Genomic DNA, 20954 nt, shown 5'->3' with positions numbered 1-20954 from the left:
ATGGCATGCAGGCCGAATTGTTTTGAAAAAAAATAAAAAATAAAAAAAATCAAAACAAATCACAAAAAAACGTATAAAAAAAAAGAAGGTTTTTTTAAAAGCAATTTAGGGTACCGACCTGACAGGCCAGCGCCGTACGGACCTGTCAGGCCGGCCCCAACCGGCGCCGCAAGCCTCTGGCTCTAGCTCCGGCATCGCTGTAGGCTCCCGCCGGCCGAAACCTCCCGTTGTCGGCGACCACAACACCGCTCCGGCGAAGATTTCCGGCCCCCGCCGACAAGCCTCTGCGCTGCTCCGGTACCTGCTGGCGAGCCACCTCCGCCCGGCTGCGCTCCGCTCTGTCAGGCTGCGCCTCCTCCGCCCGACCGTTGCGTCGCTTCGCCCCAGCAACACCTCTGCTCCACGCAGCTACACCTCCGCCCGGCTCGAGCCCCACCTCCGCTCGGAGCACAACCATTCCCTCCTCTCTAGTCTTTTTGAGAGGGGGTTGGTTTTTTGGGTCTAGATCGTGCATCTGGAGTCGGATTTTGGCGAACGAATAGGCGTTGGAAAGGTGATTTCGAGCCGGACCTCATGGTGGTGGATTTTTTTCCTAGATATGCTGTTTGACTATGTTTTTTACTAGTCAAAGTCGGGCTTCTTTTTTGCACTTCCGGGGCCATAGAATGGGCAAACAGACTCGTTTTTTCGAGAACAAATAGGCGTCAAAAAGCTGGTTCTGAGGCCGACCTCATGTTGTTGGAAATTTTTTCCAATTTTTCTGTTTGACTATTTTTTTTGCAGTCAAAGTGAGGTCTCTTTTTTGCACTCCGGGAGACGTAGAAGGAGCATTCGACCTCTGTTTTTCGAAAACTTTATATTTTCGGAAAGCGTGTTCTATGTACTTTCCATAAATATGAGTTTTTTTTTCCAGATTCTTCTCCATGTATATTTTATTCAATTTTTTTCTTTTCAGCACTCTGGTGGATATCGTGGTTGTTTCAGGTCCTGGGATCTCTTTTCGGAGTAAGGTGTCTCTGTTCTGATTCTCATTTCTATTTCCAGTCTTCTTATCATTGTAGCTTGTAATTATGCAAATGCACTGAGATAAAGTGCCATCATGCATTGTTTACTTGGAATCTTGCATATCTTGTGTCCTGTTGTACATGCATTGTTGATCAAGTGCCATTAGGGGGTTGATGTTTGCCTTTGTTTGCCATCTTCCTTTGTCAAGTGAGTGTTCCTTCCACGACATTCACCTCGTGATAATGTGTCTCAGCACCTTATGATGTTCTTGGTTCTTCGTCATGCAGTTGTTTTTGGCTGTCCTTTTCAGTGTTCCTGTCCCTCTCCCACTTCCGCATTATGGGGAGGTTTATCCTTTTGGTTCTAATGCTTCCGTGGTTCGATTGATCAGCTCTTCAGGCTTTGGTTTCTCATGCCATCTGTATCTTCGATTTCAGTTGTTTTGCCTTGTTTGCCTCCTGATTCGAGTAGTGTCATTTGAGGGCACTCATGCAGATTACAGTCTTCTCTACCTGGTCATGTTCTAGTTCAGTGGATGTTCTTCAGATCAGCAGTTATTCTTCGACAGAGTTTGCATGTTCTTCATGCTTAAGTGGTGTTCTTTTATCTCTTTTTGGAGAGGAGTTTTTTCCCACTGGGTTTTCTCCTTTGTCTCCGTTTCATAGAGATTTCATTGTATTTGGGTACCTGATCAGGCCTTATTGCCGGGACCCATCTTTATTGCTTTCAGTAGCTGTTCTAGGTTTTAGCTTCTCCCTAAGTCTAGCTTAAGGGGGGGTGTTAGGGTATTCGGGTATTTACTTGATTAATTAAACATTCTTTGTTTAATTATTTAAGTTCCCTTCATCTCTTTTACACTTAAGCTAACTTTAGGTGCATATAATTAATTATTTTAATTAATTATTATGTGCAAACCTAGGTTTTCCCTTTTTAGGGTTTCTTGACCTATTAAAGGTTGAGTTCTTTCTTTTCATTGTAAGAATCACATTACATATTTTTGTGAATATTGAGCTCTCTCTTTTTGAGCATATTCTCTGTGTTTTGTATGTTCTTCAGATTTTGCTTCATTGCTTCTCCTTGTAACAGGTTATTCGGCTTGCAGAAGATCTTCAGGCTTTTGTGGTGTTGTATTTTCTCAACTCCTATACAGCCTAGTTCAAGAAAATTGGGTTTAGTGGACCCTCGAGATGTGTGCTCTGCGAAAAAGAAGAGGAGACCATCAATCACTTATTCCTACAATGCCCATTTACCATCAAATGTTGGCAATGGTTATGTGCAAAGTTAGGGTGGTCAACTGCTCTCCCAATAGATATTTTAAGTCTTTTAAAGAGTTGGCCTATCTTGAATAGGAATGGAATCTTTAGTGGATTATGGATAACCAACCCTTCACTTCTAGCATGGGAAATTTGGAAGGAAAGAGACAGACGAATCTTCAAGGATGCAAGAATGAATGTAGATATCCTCCTCAATAAGATTGAATTTTCTATTGTGGAGGTTGTGAATAGTAAGAATGAAAAACAAAATTTGGTGAAAAAGAGCTTCTCTAGCTGGGATGGGCAAGTGAGAGGAAAGTGGAGGGGTCTAAGAATTCCAAAATTCATTGGAGAAGGAGGAGAAGATAGTGTGCAAGCATGTCTTAGGTGCGTATGGACACCTCCTCAAGAGGGCTGGTATAAACTAAACTTTGACAGTGCTGCAAGAGGGAACCTAGGCATCTCGGGAGCAAGTTGTGTTATTCATTGTTGGGAGGGTAGAAAGATAGCTAGTATGGTAGTTCCATTGGTCATTGGTTCTAATAATCAAGCATAATTTCAAGCATTAATAATTGGTCTAATAAAATGCAAGGCTCTTAGCATCCATAAGTTGGAAATTTAGGGGGATTCAACCATTACAATCAATGCATTGAGACGTGAGGAAACATCTAACTGGAAGCTAAATGCTTTGCTTGGAAGACCATTAGAAATTTTAATTTTTTTTGAAGCCATCACCTTTAATTGTATATATAGAGAGGGCAATCAAATGGCGGATGAATTAGCGAATAAGGCAGGCGACGGGATAAAAATAGACTCATCTATTAACATTTAACAACTTTTATTTTTATTTGTTGAATAAGAGATCGAGGTCTTGGCAAGCGACTCCTTCAAGTTTCAAAAATGATATCTACCCGATTTGGCAGGATAACTTTAAATTTTTTAAAGCCGTTGATAAGCGTTGGTTAGTATGGGCCCATGGGTGATGATATGACAAACATGTATGCTGCCACCTGAGACGAGTCAGATATTCGGTCGATGCAATTCAAAAGAGTTTGACATGTAGAAATTAATGCCTCATTCAATGTCAAAGTGGGGATCCAACTAGAATGACATAATTTGTTAGAGTCTATTCATAGAGGGTGGATGAAACATTTATGGCTTGGGAGAAACTTCTCGAGCAAGGTTGGTTCAAGATTAAATACCTGCCTTTTCCGTCCAACATTCTTCAATTCTGTCTTTTTCAACATTAATTCTGCTCTAGTTTTACAAGTGATAGCAAATTTCCTGGCGGATAATGGAGTCCAATATCAAAATAGTGGTGAATAAAAGGCAAATGGCCTTTTGGGGCTCATATCAGACAAACGGCTACTCGGTGTCACCAAATTCTCACATGCTTTGAAGGAGATTTTAGGCATTGAATTTCTCATTGCCACACATCGATATTGGGTTAATACTTATATCCCAGCTCAATTTATGGCAACTATATTGATGGTAGTATAGCCGGAAATAGAAAGTCATATTCTTTGCAAGAGAATCTTCCAGGAGGAATTTTTAGGTGACATGGACATAGTTTTGGAAGAAATTGACATCAACCGGACAATCCCGCGACCTAAAGACTATGGCGTAGCGGAGGGAGATGGAAAGCTGATGACTCACCTTTCGATTCTGATCATATTAGATGTCGACTTTTAGGAGGTTAGAAAACCTCACATTCACACAAACCTGGATTTCCTAAAAAGACTTATGGTGTTTGTCGTGGATGGGTCGTTGGGTGCTCCAATTGGTGATGCGGTTGATCAGCAGGAGGGGTGGGTGAAATACTACAAAAGGATTCATGGTCTTCGAGCTGATGATGACAATTCTGACAATGAGATCTTGTCTTCAGGAATAATTACAGGGGCTTCTATTTGGTTTTCTCGCATTTTGATATGGTTTTATGGGTCTGTGACCACATTTTGGCAATGTAATAGGGGTTACAGTTTGTTAGTTTTTTTGCTAAATGTTTTCGGCGTTTATATCATGGATTGGGGATAATTTGTTGTATGTCTCCCAGAGTGTATCTGTTGTGAAATTTAGGCATGAAAAAGGGATAATGGTAGCGGTTGCAGGAGGGTGATTTGTTTTTAGGTACTTTGTTTGGTTTATGTGGGTCGTATTAGATATTTCTTGATGTAACAAAGCTGAATTTTGTTACATAAAAAAAAATACAGTAGAAAACATTTAAAAAAAAAATTATATATAAAAGAATTAATATTTCTATGGATTTGCATATGACATGGAGATATGGGATTTAGAGGGTTGAGCATAATTCTAGCATTTTTTATGCTTTTTTATGTAGATTACTATTATAAAGAAGTGAAAGAAGATATTAAATATTTTAGGGCATATTATCAAGCAACACAATTGCAATATTGTTTTGATTCTAAGAATTAAAATAAAATTTCTATCATTTAGTTTATCATCTTTATTGTGGGGTTCAAGTTTAAATATAGAAATAAATTTAAGAAATACATTTACAAATAATAATAATAAAAAAACATATTGTTTATCGTGTTCAAATATTATATATTAATTACATTATTTAGTAAAATTTATGAGGTTAAGTAAAAAATCGAAGAATACTACAATCATGAAATAAGAAACCAAGAAACCAGAACAAGAGAAAAATGATATTGTTTATGAAAAATATATAAACTAATTTTTAGAGTGTTGTGTTATAATTTATATTAAATTACCCTCAATTTAAATATCTAGTTCATGTCTACGTTGTTCTATAATATTAAAATTTAATATTTAGAAAAACTTATATATATATATATATATATATATTAAAATTAAGATATTAGATAGACGAACAATTTAAATTAATATTAAAATTAATGATATGAATTTTAAAAATAGACAAAATAAAAAACAAAATATTTTATCTCTTAATTAATTGTATAGACAAAATAATAAAGTAATCACACTCAATGACATATTCATGGGCTTTCTAGAGTAAATAATAGTGATGTAGGGGGCTCAGAGAGTGTTTGTGGCAAACCTGAGCTTGGCTGGGTTAAAGTTAATTTTGATGGGGCTTCGAAAGGTAAGGCGGGAGTCTCAGGCATCGAGTGTGGCCTGTGACGAGGAAGGTAAAGTTTTAATCAAAGGAGCACAAATATTGCAAGATGACACTAATAATAAAGCAGAGGCGCAAGCAACACTGCTTGCAGTTGAGTTGGTTGACAACCTCAAAATTTTGAAGTTATATTTGGAAGGAGATTCCAAAATAATTGTAGATGCAATCTCGAAGGGTTCTTCTCCATGCAGGTGGATAAGAAAATACATTTCAATCATTTGTTCAAAATTAAACTCTTTTCAAGATTTTCGGATTTCTCACATTAGGAGGGCAGGGAATGTGTAATGTCCCCTTTTTAGCGCAACATGATATGGGGTGTCGTTAGCCTATCTCGACATGGTCCCGAAGGCTAACAAGGACATTGGTGGGATCCCGAGGTGTTTTGGCCTAGGTGTTTTCAGTTTCAGGCCAATCGGTGCTGCTCTGACAGGGTTTCTAGACACTTACTATTAATAGTAAGTTAGTCCCCAAGCAGTGACTTGAAATTTTTAGTGTTTCCCTGGTTGGCATAATTATCAGTAAAAATGTTTGAAGGCGACAATGATTTAAAGAGATTATCAACAATGTTTTAATATTTAACGATAAAGTGTAAAGTTAAATTAAATATTTAACTTTATCGTTATATTATAAGGTTGGGAATATAAAGTAATGTTTAAAATATTAAAAGTTCCTTTTAATGTGTACATTGTGGGAAATAATATTTTATTCTAAAATGTATTATCCCACATTGAGGAAATGAAGTGTTTTGCATCCAGGAAGAAGATATAAATGGAGGTTGAGAGCTCTCTTTTGGGGTAGGCTGGGATGAGATTAATGTTATGCTGTTGGATTTCGTAGAGATCTGATTATTGGGCTTGGAGGACGGAATCCCTCTTTGCTAGCATTCTCTTCGCTGTTGAAAGACACAGTCAGGAGGATTAATGGTGTTTTCATTCAGGAAACACATTGGGCTTCATCTGGTGCTCTCGCATGAAGATTTTACAAGGGTTTGAAAGTGCAGATTTGAAAATAGTGTTTTTGCTACAGTACAGCATGAATAGTGTTTTTGCTACAGTACCACGTGAATAGTGATTTGCTACAGTACCGCGTGAATAGTGTTTTTGCTACAGTACTGCGTGAATAGTGTTTTGCTACAGTACCGCGTGAATAGTGTTTTGCTACAGTGCCGCGTGAATAGTAAAAATGCTACAGTGCCGTGAATAGTGCAGCTACAATGTGTGAACAGTGTTTTCAGCAGGTCTATACTTGTGGAGTTCAGGTTTGAATTTGTTTATTATCATATGGTCTGTAATATTCTTCAAATCTGATTTGTATGCTTGGAGTTGGAATTAAATAAATACCATCAACATTAATCTTCTTGTTTTTGGTATTTGATATGTCTGGTTGTTATTATATTGAATAAACTTTGAAAGCTTTACAAAAAATAACAGTTTATCCAATTTATCCTATTGCAAATCAAGAACCAAAAATCCAGTAGTCAGCTTGCAAGCCAACTGTTTGACAAAATTACACTAAGTAAAAAGGACATAGATTTAGTGCCGAACAGGGGGTGCCCATTACAGAATGGGGTGGACTTCTTATCTAATGCAGCATGTGAGTTAGCCCCTTTTGTAACACGATGGTGGGGTAGTAATGATGAGGAATTTATTTGGCAAACTTAGTGGTAGTTGATGTTGGTTGTTGTTTTTGCTCTAGTAATGAACTTAGTCTCACACCTCTGTACGTGAGCCCGTATTAATTGCAGTGGCCTTGGAGAATGATCTTGAGAGAAGGTGACGGTGTAGAATTAATGTTAAACATTTATGGAAGGTGGTGTGTGGGATGACAGTTTGATTTTTTACCTTCCTTTATTCCTTGAGGATTTGGTGGAGATATTTGCAGAAGGAAAGCATCTAAGACAAGGTGGTGGGAGGTGGCAGCATTGCTTTTACAAAAAATGGAAGTGAGCTTCACGCTTAAGTCCAGGAAATAGTAATGCCCTTTTCTTGGCCCTATTTCAGAACAAAGACTGTATGGAATGTTCTTGTTCAAGGATGAAAGGTTGATAAAATGTGTATAGTTGATTTTGGGTGATTCTTTTGGCTATTTGAGACATTGTTACCGGACGAACATGGATGTCTATTCACTGATAATGGCATAGGGGTTGGATTTGGGTGATTCAACGGAGGTGGTGAGAGGAGCAATGGAAGCAATTGCGCACCGAGATTACTTGGAAGGAATGGAGACAATTTTGGAATGGGCAATCTTTGGTGTGGGCTTCGATGCTCGGGAAAGAATTGAGAATTTGAATCATGAAGTTTTTGAGCACAATATTGCTTTTGTGAGGTGGTTAGAAGGTCCATTTAAAGAATGTTGCAGAGAGGAGGCTTGTCAGGGTTGGGAGGCTTTGAAGGTTTTTGTCTAGTTGATGGAGATTGAGGTTAAATTGCAAAGGTTGAAGGAGATTGAAGTTGCACAACAACGAGCGAAGGATGCGGGCCTTGAAGTATGCATAGCCAGAAGACCGAGAAAGAGAAAATTAGCGTCCATTCAGGCCTGATGGTGGCACTAGTAGTTGAACATTTTGTTACTTTCTGTGTTGATACTCGTTCTGGGGTTAATCCCTTGTTTCTTTTTCGCCATTGTAGACTGTTATGTATGTAGGGTAGTTTGTTTTGATACTCTGCACTACTCGGTGGACTTTTACTTTGGTTATTTTTTGAGCATGGTTTTGGCTCAAAACCATGGTTTAGTGGTTTGGGAGGGAGGCCTGTTAAGCAATTTTTTTGGTTGCTTAGTTGTTTCTGAAACTGGGTGGTTTGTGATTTTTTGCTGGATACTATGCATGCAGGATGTAAACTTTTAATTTTAATTAAAAAAAACTTATTACCGATAAAAAAAGAAGTAATCACACTTAATTTTAATATTGTAATTTTACATTTTTTTTAAGGATCATGATAACCAAATGGGCTATCTTCCAAAATCAACTGCCATAAATGTATTTTGCCCATGTAAACATAATCTCCATCAAAAAGATATTTTGCCCAAGTAAACATAATCTTCGTCTATAAAAGCATAAATATGCTTTTGTTTTTTCCCCTTCCTAAATTTCACGTAGGGAGGAAAAATGCTTGCTTATGTCTCTGCCTCCAGCTGTCAAATTACAATTAACTTATAATAATATTCTTCATTGAAAGCTGTCATTTCACTTACATTTTATTTAATGAGTTGTATATATAAAAATATGTAATTTTTTGTTTGGAAAATTAAATTTCTCACTTACTCTAATGTCATAACCCCTCTTTGGGCATAGGATTAAATAAAGACGATAATTAACATTTAATAATATTGAAAAATTGTCTCATTTATGAGACTTCACGATTTTCCTTTAATATATAATTATTAATATTTATTATTTATGATGATTATTATTTTACTTTAATATAACGTCCATATTTCAATTACTAATATTATATTAACTATTAAAAGGAGTTTTTACCATTAAATACATAAAATAGATATATTGAAAATATGATATAATATTACACTTACCATATAAAATAAATATAAAATATAACAAATATTGTCAAAATACATTATATTTATTATTTGGACTAATATCGTATTAATACCATATCATTGATAGAAACCTATCTACAAAATAAACAATTTATGACTACAAACTAAACACTCTCCTTAACCACACTAAGGTTATATTTAAGTATTGCATTATTTATTACCTTTTCATTTATTATTACAAATTACGCAAACTAAATAGTGTTAATATTGATTACGATTTAAAGATTAATTATCATGGAATGGTGTGATTAGAAAGTAATTATGAAGACATGAGTTGTGCCTCTACATTGTGACTTATCTTTTCAAATATAAGTGTATAATAAGGCATTTCTAACAATTAAGGGAAGGGGGAGCTCAGAGCAGGTAGTTCTCATTGGAGTCTTTGAACAATAAAGCGGAGATGGTATATGTTCTGCCATATGCAAGGCTAAGATACACACACACATGGAGTCTATTAATCAGGACTTATGTCAAATGAACCTAGGATTATAAATATTGGAAAGACTTGCATTTATCAGGGATAATTCTTAAAGTTCGCGGAAGCCTTACTATTGAGGTTGAGACTGGATAATCATTGTAAGCATTGATCCGAAGTGGTGCAAGCCATATTTTTGGAACAAATAAAGTGCAGTGGAGAGTGGTATTATTTGTATCAGATCAGACATTTATTTGTCCCCAATATCAACTATATGGAGACTATACTTGGCATGGGCTCTGGTTATGAGCAGGTTCGACAAAATAAAGAGAGTCTTTCCTTGGAATATTTTATTGTCATGACGTCAGTATTTGTAATGGGAAGATGTCTAGATAGTGCATAGAACCTTGGACTTTCGAAACAGGTCACGAGAAAGAGTTATGGATTATTCATTGTTATGAGAACAATGACATAACTGTTGGAGTATGTTCATTATCCGAGTCATTGCCTGATGTTGGCAATACCTTCTGCACAAAACGAAGAACATTGAAGACAAATAAGAGGTGTCGTTTCCATTAAATCCCACTATAGTTGATACTATCAAATAATTCGAGGCATTGGGAATGTCGATTGGGATTGTGATTTGGAGAAAATCACATCCCAATGTGTGTTCATTCATTGCACATCCGACGAAACTCCAAGATATAAGTGCCGACAAATACAAAGTTGCATTAGTCACGGATTTCACCGACTATCTCATATTATTGTGAATCAAAATGTTATGTTTGTGCGTGGTTTTGGCGTGAATTCATTCTGAGCCTTTACTAACCATTGAAGGATTGCCGGTTGAAGAATTCAGTGAGGAATCTAAGAACGTGGGATTCTTGAACTTCGGTTTGCAGATATACTTAAATGCACTTCCCGTGCCTTTGAGCATACTCATTCCTCTATAGTGTTCTCTTGCATATGGTTGAGACATTGCTTGGTGCAGTTTCATTTGAGACACTATCACAAAAACACACTTGGGGAGATTTATCAAAGTTCTAATATGTGTATTCATAGTGGGATCTGCTTGATGGAGTAATTGCCTTTGGCATCAATCAGGTTGTACAGTTCGTAGGATGTGAATAGAAGTAGGAAACACTTTCAAAAGCATCGCTTCATCTCATCAACAAAGCCCATCGAATCGGCCTATACCAATCATCCATTGGACAAGTCTTGTGAATATTAAATAAGGATCCAGCATCATAGCACCCTCTAGATAATATCTATTTCACTATACTAACTTCATAATAATATAATCTCTAATTTGACGTGGTCATTCTATTGGTGACTTCCACGAATCAGAACAGGTCATAACCGATATTAAGTTACAGGTGGTAACACCCTTGCTCTTGGTGGTATGCATAGGAGTGTACTCAGTATGAATGCTTAATATAAGAGGCATGATAATGTTCTTATGTAGAACTTAGTAATTATATATATATATATATATATAAAATTATAAAGGATAATATAATGATTATAATTACTATAATATATAATATAATACTATATGAGAATAAATTATATATATATATATATATATATATATATATATATATATATATATATATATATATATATATATATATATATATATATATATATATATATATATATATATATAAAATTGAGGTTATCAATCAGATTAAGTTATCAATTCGATATAAGATTATGATCGGATTCATGTTATGAAGCTTTGTCTCCTAATCAATGCAGTTTAAGAGTGTTGTGAAGGATTAATTATGGTTAAAACAGACCTAAACTAGTAGGGGACATTACATCTAACCAATAGAAATACCGTAAAATGATAGTTTTAAATTATTTAAAATAAAAATTTATGACAGACTATAAGATTTTTGTCCAAATTTTTTAATTCTCACCAATGATTGGATAAACTAATGAAAAAGAAAAATTGAATGAATGCATTAGTATCGTGTCTTGGAGGAACCAAAAATATATATTTTTAAAAATTATAAATTAGACCTTCATTATATATTGTGTTATAGTATATTTGAAATTAATTATTAATATTAAAATACTTTCAAAATAATCTTTTATAAAACTATCAAAAATCTTTAAATAGAAGAAATTCTTAAAATTCACAATATCGAATTTAGCAGACATAAAATATAAATAATAATAATAATAAATCTTATCCATCATTTGTTAACACCAAAAAAAAATGCTTTTAATGATTTACTGACGTCCACGAGACTGAACAGCCTATGAGACCAAGAAAAAAACACACATACGTGAAGTAATTAACCCCCCAAAAATTAAAAAAAATGAATCAGCTACAAGAGGGTGCCGACACCGGAGGCTGCGGCTCTCTGTGCCTCTAAACTGCTTTAAATCCTCTAACTATTCGTTTCGAGAAATTTTTATCATATTACGTTCAGAGTTCAAGAATCACCAGACCAAGACATACGAGAGATACAAATCAGTGTTATTCGGTATTACTTGACAGTGCTTTGCCATTGTGAATGGTAAGAAAATGGGCAGGGAAATTAAGATGGATAACTTGGAAGAAAGTGTAGTGAAGAGGATATCGGAGAGGCTATCGACTCTCACAGATCTCCATTTGCCACATTCCATGCGTTCAAGGCAGGACCCTGTTGCCCCCGCCGAGATTCAAGCTTTATTAAACGATTTGCTTTCTAGAGATGCCGCCCTTTTCTTAGGTATTTATGAAATCCTTTTTGTATTCCCGAAATGTCCATTTTGAAATCAATTTAAAAATTTAAGTAAATTAGGGTTTGTGTAAAACCCTGATTAGGTACGTGAAAGGGCCCTAGTTTTTTATTCATACCACTTGTTTGAACTTTGAACACAATAAAGTTCGGGTTTTCGTAGCAAGGGAAAATCTTTGAAATATTTTAGATATTTAATTTACTGCGTTGAGAAATGTTTGAGTTTTTAATTTGTTTATAATATACTTGTGGAGTATGGCATTTGTCATTTGAATATTCTTTTTGGTGTCTGGTTATGTGATACCTATTTCCTTCCCTTATATTTATGTTGACATTTTTTTTTCAAAATCTGGCGACCAATTTCTCAACGTTAGAAAACATTGAATCAATTACACAATAATTGAAAAATTAAAATGCGGAAGCATACACAGATAATTGCATCTTCAGATCAATCTTTCATTCTTTGAGAAAACTTGCAAGGCAATCTCTACAACTGATACAACTCATAGTTGCATGGAAATTCATTACACTTAAAATGTTACAATCTTTTTGTCATGCTCCTATCTTTATACCAATGTAGCAAACAATCTAATCTTCTAAAAATCAGAAAGCACCCTTATCACTTTTAAGGACAGGATGGAACATAAGTCTAAATATTTATTTATACTTTATTTAGACTTATTTAGCTAAATAAAAAGCATTTCATTTTGACACCAAACGTGAAATGCAAAATAGAATAACTTGAACCACTTGAACTCTTTCCACATGTTCACACTGAACATGTCTGGAAGTTCCTATCTGAACTAAAAAATCTCAGCATATGTCGAATCACCTTCCAGCTGTACTGAAGTGAATCAAAATTCATGGTTGCTGCTAAGTGATGGATTTTGGCAATCATAATAATAGTTGAATTTTCTTTTCAACTTATGCATAAGAATTGTAAGTTTCAAACATGGAATTTATAATTTACATTGAATACATGTATGCCATGCTTTCCTTTTTCTGTGAGATCTTTGGTTACGTTTTTATGAATTTTTACCTATTGAGTCTAACTTATAAAACTTAGGGGTTCGAAAAGCAAATTGGGGATGAAACGAGTGTTATTTAGTTGTTTTAATGACATGGACTATTTTCCTAGTAATATAGCATCAAAATTTCGTTTCCAATCCCATTTGAAGTATTCTTCTTGTTGGTTAACAAGTTTGCCACTTAACTCAGTTTTCTTGCGCCCAAACAAATGGCAATTGAAACCACTAGTTGAGCTCGGTGTAATGATATTTTACACATGCTCTTTGCTTATTTTACAAGGCGCAACTACCTTCAAATAGAACTTAGTAAATGAAAACCATGTATGCTTTTGATTGAAAAGCTGAAAAAGGCAAAGCTTTTAACCAGAAAGCTTTTAAAAGGGGAAAAGTTAATAACTAAATTTAGAACAAGATAGAACACAAGGATTCTATATCGAACAACTGAATCGCAACAACTTTCGATTAAATGACTGTTATAATATTGATTCAAAGATGAATTATTTACAATAGATGCTCAAATATAATTTTTTTAATCACTTCTGAAAACAAAAAGAAATTATCTAGACAGAGGTACATTCCACATAAAATGAATAAACCATTCGACCATCATAACACAAAGTTTATGATTCTCAGAAACCAATTCGGATAGTTTTCATTAATTGCTCCTTCAATAATTGTATTAACATCTCTTAAAAATTCTCTCTCAGAGATCTCTACCCCTTTTTTGTAGAACATCTTCCTATTCTTATTTATAGCTAAGCTTTAATAATTGTCAACAGAGGTAATGTCTTCTTGAAGACAATCGTTACAAAGGTAATTAAGCAAGACCTCAAGAAAAATGACTCTTGCAGAGCCATGCTGCATTCTCCTCCAAATACCTAGGAGACATGTGTCTTCCTCATTTACATTTTTCATACCATCAAGGCCATCCCCTACTTTCGGTGGCATTAGGAAGGACCAGAATTTTGAGCACAATAAACAATCAACTAGAAGAATTCTATAGTACTAGAATTCAGCAAGTAAGTTTGCAAAGGCTTAGGGGAAATACATTGAATGAGACCATGAGGGAAACATTTAAGATTTTCAAGACAACTTGCTTGAAAAGAAAGCCTTAAAGAGACTAGGGTAGAGAAATGGGTTAAATTGATTCTAACCTGTCTCTTTGCTTCTTTGCAACCTCCTTCGCGGTGCGGAAAACTCAAAGCTCGTGTCATTGTGTATTTGGGACGAAAAAGTTAGAAAGATGGCAGCCATTTTAAAGATCAAGGCATTAAATGCTTTTAATTCTGGCAGCTAAGGTATTGCAACTTCTCTTGAAAATTGAGCTAACACACTTTTCTTGTCTTCTATCATTTGTTGGTCATGAATGAACTGAATTGGTTGATGTCACGAAAAGACAACGCCTCAAGAATTGGAAATGCTTTAAGTCCGACGATCAGCAAAATATTGAACTACTAAACCAGGCTAGCGAAGGGTACATGGGTTCCATTATTTCTCGATTGACCGATTACAAGAATTCATATATCATGAGGACCGCCACGGTTTTCAGATAGTCGGCCAGTCGGGAGTTTCTTGAACTTTTGAACCCAAAGGAAAGGTTTAGAGACTTGTTAACTTGCTAACTGGGTACAAAGGTTCGACGAAAACTTGACTGCAAACAAGTTATGGCAACATTAAGTAACATGTCGGGGCAAAGAGTGACCTATGAACTAGGATTTTAGACTTAAGGCGGGAAAAATGAAAATTTCAAAAATTCGGCAACAACGGGCTTTGAAGGGGGACAAGGACTAATCATGATGCAGAGAATTTAGAATCCTCGGCCATAGGCCTTATCCATTGGGTAGCAGAGTCAAAACAAACAACAGGAGGATGGGGAAACCGAGCACAACATCAAAATGAGGAAGCCAAAACAGGAAAACAAAAGGACATGGCAGGGAAATCCCACCTCAAAAGGTGCCCAAAACTGTTCAATGAACCCATCAACGGGTTGAGAGAACTATGATCCTCTGCGAAACAATGGATTGTGGCCAAAATGTGAGGTTGAACATAATTGCCATAATGTAGTTGCCTCAATGCCCAATTTCAGATTGATGGAGTGTAGAAACCTTTCCGAAACATATTCAAGCCCGAACAACCCCTTTTCATCATACTTCACTGTATTGTCCCCATCCTAGTCAGGGACATTGGTTTGAGGAGTTAGCCTATTTTTGGAACCTGTTAACCCTTGTAGGCCAACAGGGTATGGATAAGGGGGTTAGTAATGTAGTATCATGAGGAGTGGTCTGTCTATTTGTTCTAGTTCAGTGTTGAGTTCAGTTCTAGTCTTCGTTTCATCAGTTTCTGACATTATATGAGGATTTCCTAATTTTTAGGGAAAAACTGCTAAAAATAGACACGGTCCTATTTTCATTGGCGTGGCGAATTGTGGCCCCAGCTTCTAACAGATTCAGTTTCCGAGCAATAATGAGAGGGATATGAATTTTTAAGTGGTTCCATAGGGAATTAATATTTAATGAAATATTAGTATAAAATCACAAAGTGCATCACTTAAATTTATTTAAGTGAAAAATTAATATCTCCTAAGCTAGGTGTTGCTTTTAGGGTTAAGTTGGGAACCCTAAAAGCAAGTTATGATTTTTAAATCCCTCATTGCCAAAAATCGTACTTTTTGGGTATTTAGGCAGCCAAGATGGAAATTAAACCTCATTCATTGATATTGAGCATTTGACATTTCATCTGAGCACTTGGCTATGACAGCTAGGTTTTTGGACCTGTTTTGGAGAGCGTGCATTCTTTAGAATTCAATAGCTTTGAGATTGTGAAAGATCAATCGAATTGTTGCAGCTTGGTTGGCTTCATTTAGAAGTCAAATTGAATTAAATTGGGGCAGATTTGGCTTCTTATAAGGCAGATTTGTTGTAGGTTTCCTATTTACTGTTTGTTGTTAATTCTTCTGTGGTTTGGAGGCTTCCTTTTCCCAAACACACAACTTGCTCATTTATTGGCGCCATCTTCCACTGTTTGGGTGTCTTAGTATTAAATAAGAGCAGATCTGAATTGTTTCAGAATAAAAATCAGAACTTTGTAAGTTGCTGATTGAATTCTTTTAATTCAATAAATTGGCTAAGGACCTGTTGATGTGTTTTTTACGCACATAACAATACAGAATAAATTACCAAGATAATTTACCCTCTCTTGAACAAAATCACCTCAGATGCTAAGAATGAGATCAACTAAAATGATTCCAAGGTTTCTACATGTTAGGTCTTGACGAGTGGGTAACTCAATGGTTGGTGTGAATTGCTGTGTTCACTTGGGGACTTACGCAAATGTTTGGATTATCATGAATGATGCGGAATAGGTGTGTTGACAACTTAAGATTTATCAATATGGCTCTGGACTTACTTCTTACTAAAAAAGGGACAAAAGGAATAGGGTTCAGGAAATCTATTCTAAGCCTAGGAATGTAGGAAATGATGAATGGATGTGGTGGAATCAAACTAGGCAAGGTCTCACAATCAGGTATTGACACAAGCTTAGTGCAATCATCTAAGGTATACTTAAAGATTTTCAGGCTATCACCATCAAACGTTGACACAATCCAAGTTGATGCTTGTCAAGGGATGAGTAATAGTTGAAGTTATGCTTACTCAAATTCCAGTTGACCACACAAGGTGCACTTACCAGCGGCAAGAGGCTAGTGTAATGGATTAAGGATTCCACACAAATAAATTCAACAAATCTTCCACTCAATCTAACATACATGGAAATAAAACCTAATCTAAATTTTAATCTAACTTGGAAGAATTGAGAACCATCAATGCAAATACAACACTTGAAGAGCAAAATCACCAACAATTGAACAATGATTAGGATTCAAATAGCTGCAGCATATACCAACAATTCTACAAAAACTCTCTTACAAATTAGAGACAAGGAGGCATATATAGAGTCTCTTACAAAATGGATGGCCAAGATTGATCTAAGATCAACGGTCGAGATCATGCCCACAAAACCCTAGAATTGCCCTAATTAGGGTTACATAAAAAATGGCGCCACCAACATATGGCCCAATGAAAAGATACCTAGTCATCAAATAGGGAATCTTCCAGAAGATTCCTCCCTGCATCCCTCTCTCTCCTAGCATACTCCAAGAATCTAGCCAATACTGAATCTAACTCCTCCATGGAAATGCTAAGCAAGGTATCTTGCTGTAAATCAATCACGTCCAGTGAATCCGAGCAAGCATTCAAAGTGTTCTCCCATTTTGGCATGAGCTTCTGCGAACTATGAACATGAATCAACAAAGAGACCAAGTCATCTATCTGACTCTTCTTCAAAGAGTCCAATTGGCAAAAATACATAAATTTCATCTTGTCTCTTAATTCGACTAAGTGTAAACCACTAGCATCACTAACATCAACACCCAATAACTCCTCAATCGAGGCAAGGATCTTCATCTGAATGTCCTGAATTAATCCTTCCATCTCCATACAACTTGACTGGGCGTTCTCATAAGTTGATTTCTTCACGGCTAGTGAACAATACCAGCCATGGAAATCGTATCTATCTCCACTATGCACAATGTTCTCGCTGACCAAGGTGGCATTAGAAATCTTCTTCAAAGCCCAGAGGCGTGGAATAGTCATCTCTTGGATAGGCCGAAATTCTACCCAAACTCCCTCCAAATACTGGATTCTGAATACAAGCCCTGTTGTCCTATCATATGCATGGACAAACTGAGTAAGGAAATCATCTGCCTGTTTTCTTGTGCTCTCAATCCACTTTTCCACCTCCGAGTGTGTACCTCTCACTACCTCACAGTGTGAATGTATTCCATGGTCAACTGCAATAGGGGAAATAAGGGTGGGATTTCCACCTCTTGTCCCTGCAATATACTCTCTAAGTCTGATATTCTCTTCTCTATGCCTTTCTTTCTCCGTAACCTCTCTGCCTAACCTCGCATCTATTGCCTAGAGGTTTTCACCAATCTCCTGGAATTCCTATTTTCTGGATGTACGACCAAGGGCGATTTAAGTGATCTGGAAATCCATAGGAGTAGCAATGTCCGCTGTCACGCCTGCAATAGGAACAACAATCTGCGCAATCCGCATTCCTGTCTCATCTCTAGCTATGTGTGACAAAATTTTCGCTCTCTTGGGCTCCTTCCCCTTAGCATTCTTAGCTAGGTAGTCATCGATATCATCAATAGGCTGCACCTCTATCATTTGTTTACTTTTCTCCATACTTCTCATCAGTCATTCAGGAATAGCGGCCATTTCCATACCATCATCGAGACATATTTCTCGATCAAGCTCCTTCAATGCCGAGATAACATCATCATCATCATCATTAGGATTATTCTTGGTCCAATCATATACCTCATTTCCCAAACTAACTTCCAAAAGGACGGTAGGGGAACCTGGCTGATCATCATTCTCATTAGGAGGTGCAGATGTTGCTGTGGCATGGAACTCCTGAATATTTTCTGGTAGTATCACTGTGTTGGAACACTGCTGAGTCTCCTTGTTCTGTTCTGTTACTTCAATCACTTCAATTGATGAGACACTAGGAGGGGGTGAAGGAATGATAGGCGGAATGATAGTCTTCTGTTTCTTCTTCACCTCATCAATCTTCTTCCCTCTGGCCTTGACTTCTCTTGGCGTGTTCTTCCTTCTCTTGGGTGCTTGACTCTCTTCGTCTGCATGAATCCTGACATCACTGGTAGTCCTTTGATCATCCTCGGAAGTAGACTCTTCCGGCTTCATCCTTTCATAAGTGAAGGGAACACCCATGTCAACTAACTTATTCATCTGCATATCCACCCATAGGCGGGAGAAATTCAAGACCTCTCTCATCAATATATTCAGGTCAATCTCTTTTGACTCTGACCAATTAGGCAATAGGATTGCCTTCTTCATTTCACTCTCATACTGTGGATGTGTATGATCTCTATCATCTAATACCTAATTAGGAATGAGGAAAAGTCCACACTTCCTCATGAAATCCACTGACATTTTGGACCACATTCTTCTTTTCACTGCTTGCTCGTCCATCAGGTTAGCCCAATAATCTTCCATGTCAATCTTGTGAGTGAACTTCTCTCCTTTGATCCTTTTGACCTTCTTGTTTGGATCGAATCTTTCTCTCTTCTTATATGTAGCAAATCAATAGAATGCAAGCTCCTCACTCGCAGTGCTGGCGGCTATGACGGATTGGCAAACCTCTGATGTCTTCCCAACTGAAATAGGGAATGTCATTCCTGTCCTGTGCTTCTCTCCTTTGAATAACATCGAACTCTAGAAGTTGTCTTACCACTTCCAACAATATCATTCTGTCGGTTGGATACCTAGGAAGTCTGTAGGGTTTAGATTGAAACCCATGAATCCTGAGGTATGTGAAAGTGGGAAACTGTATATACCATAATCCATACTTTTCTATTAACTCTGTTGCCTCCTTGGACAATCTTCTGTGGATTCCGCCTTGCAGCATCCGTGTGATGTACATAGTGAATGCATCATTCACTCTCTTATAGTCTTCAATTCTATCCATGCCTAGCTGGGGGTAGCATTCATAACTTTTGAATTGTCCTTGCCCATTCCCGACTTCACCTTTGCATATTAATCCTCTATATGAAACAAATCGTGCAAGCAGGTACACCAGGTAGGAAGTCATGGCGAATGACTTGAACCGCTCTACATTCCTCAGCTGAAAATCCAGGTTGTCACTTATAATCTTTGACCAATTTATTAGTGTTCCTCTAAGACAATCCTGGATGAAGTAGAACATCCATCCATCAAATATTGCTCCCTGCGGCATCCCCATCACTCTGTTGAGTAGGAATATCAAATCACTATATTCCTCCTTAAAATCTATGCACATGAGTGTCTTGGGAGCCTTGGAATCATGAGACCTGGGCTCAATCATCCACTCTTTGTTAATTAAATTCTTGCATACACCCATCTTCTTCGTGTATCTTTCTGCATAATCCTCCTTGGTCATATCCTTCATGTCTGTTCCACGTGGAATCCCGAACATCTCTACAATAGCATCCTCAGCAAGGTTGGCGATGACAACGCCCTTAGGAGTCTTAATCATTCTTGTGAGCGGATCGTAACATTGTGCACACTCCAGGATAAGCTCACTGCACTGTATGGACTGTGGAAACCCAGCGGCATGCTAAATGCCACTCTTCATAATGTTCGCATAGGTTGGGGAAGGAACTTGATCTCTGACTCCGAACATCCGACGCTGCATCTAGTCGAAGTCTAGGAAATGCATGTTTGTATCAGCGATCTCCTTCCATTTGGATGAAATCTTAAGCTCTGGATAAAATCCAGTCTCCAACATCTTCAATAGTTCTTTCCTTTCCTTATATCCCGACTTTGACATTGCACCTGTACGAAGCTCGAAGTTAGACTTAGGAAAATAAATAATGTTCTTAATAAAATTCCCGACTTTCTAAAGATTTAGCTAATTTAGAGCATGGAGTCAGGAAAATAATCCATACACTTGGTAAATTTTAACAATTAAGTTCAAAGTGTGACAACACTAAGGCATGGAAGCCTTCCATAGAATTCACGAATACCTCCTTATGCTTAGAAAATATGCAAGTTAAAATGCAAAGGAGTATACCGGATAAATGATGACTAAGAAAAGGTGTGAAAGGTTTGTGTTTTCACACAATGAATGTCTGAAGACACCTTCCGCAATCAACAATGGAGGTCAACAATTCTGAAGACAACCTGAAAATTAGACTTTTAAAACATGTTGCAATCTTAAAAAATGTGCATAAACTTGATAAAAATCAGTTTAAATGATGAAAACAATCATAGCCAG

General features: G+C 36.7%; 1 protein-coding gene across 1 annotated transcript in view; it reads left to right on the top strand.

Moving 5' to 3' along the window:
- The first annotated feature begins 11648 nt into the window (after positions 1–11648).
- The window catches only part of LOC131037304 (uncharacterized), a 50784-nt gene continuing 41478 nt past the window's right edge, over positions 11649–20954 (top strand). The window contains exon 1 of the mRNA XM_057969398.2: positions 11649–12078. Within this exon, the coding sequence (XP_057825381.1) occupies positions 11892–12078 (187 nt within the window). The 5' untranslated portion in view covers positions 11649–11891. The remainder of the gene's footprint in view (positions 12079–20954) is intronic.

The sequence above is a fragment of the Cryptomeria japonica genome, chromosome 3 (genome assembly GCF_030272615.1).
Source record: "Cryptomeria japonica chromosome 3, Sugi_1.0, whole genome shotgun sequence".
NCBI classification, from domain to species: Eukaryota; Viridiplantae; Streptophyta; class Pinopsida; order Cupressales; family Cupressaceae; genus Cryptomeria; species Cryptomeria japonica.
Note: the sequence above shows the minus strand (reverse complement) of the source record. Positions and strands in the feature narration are given on the sequence as shown.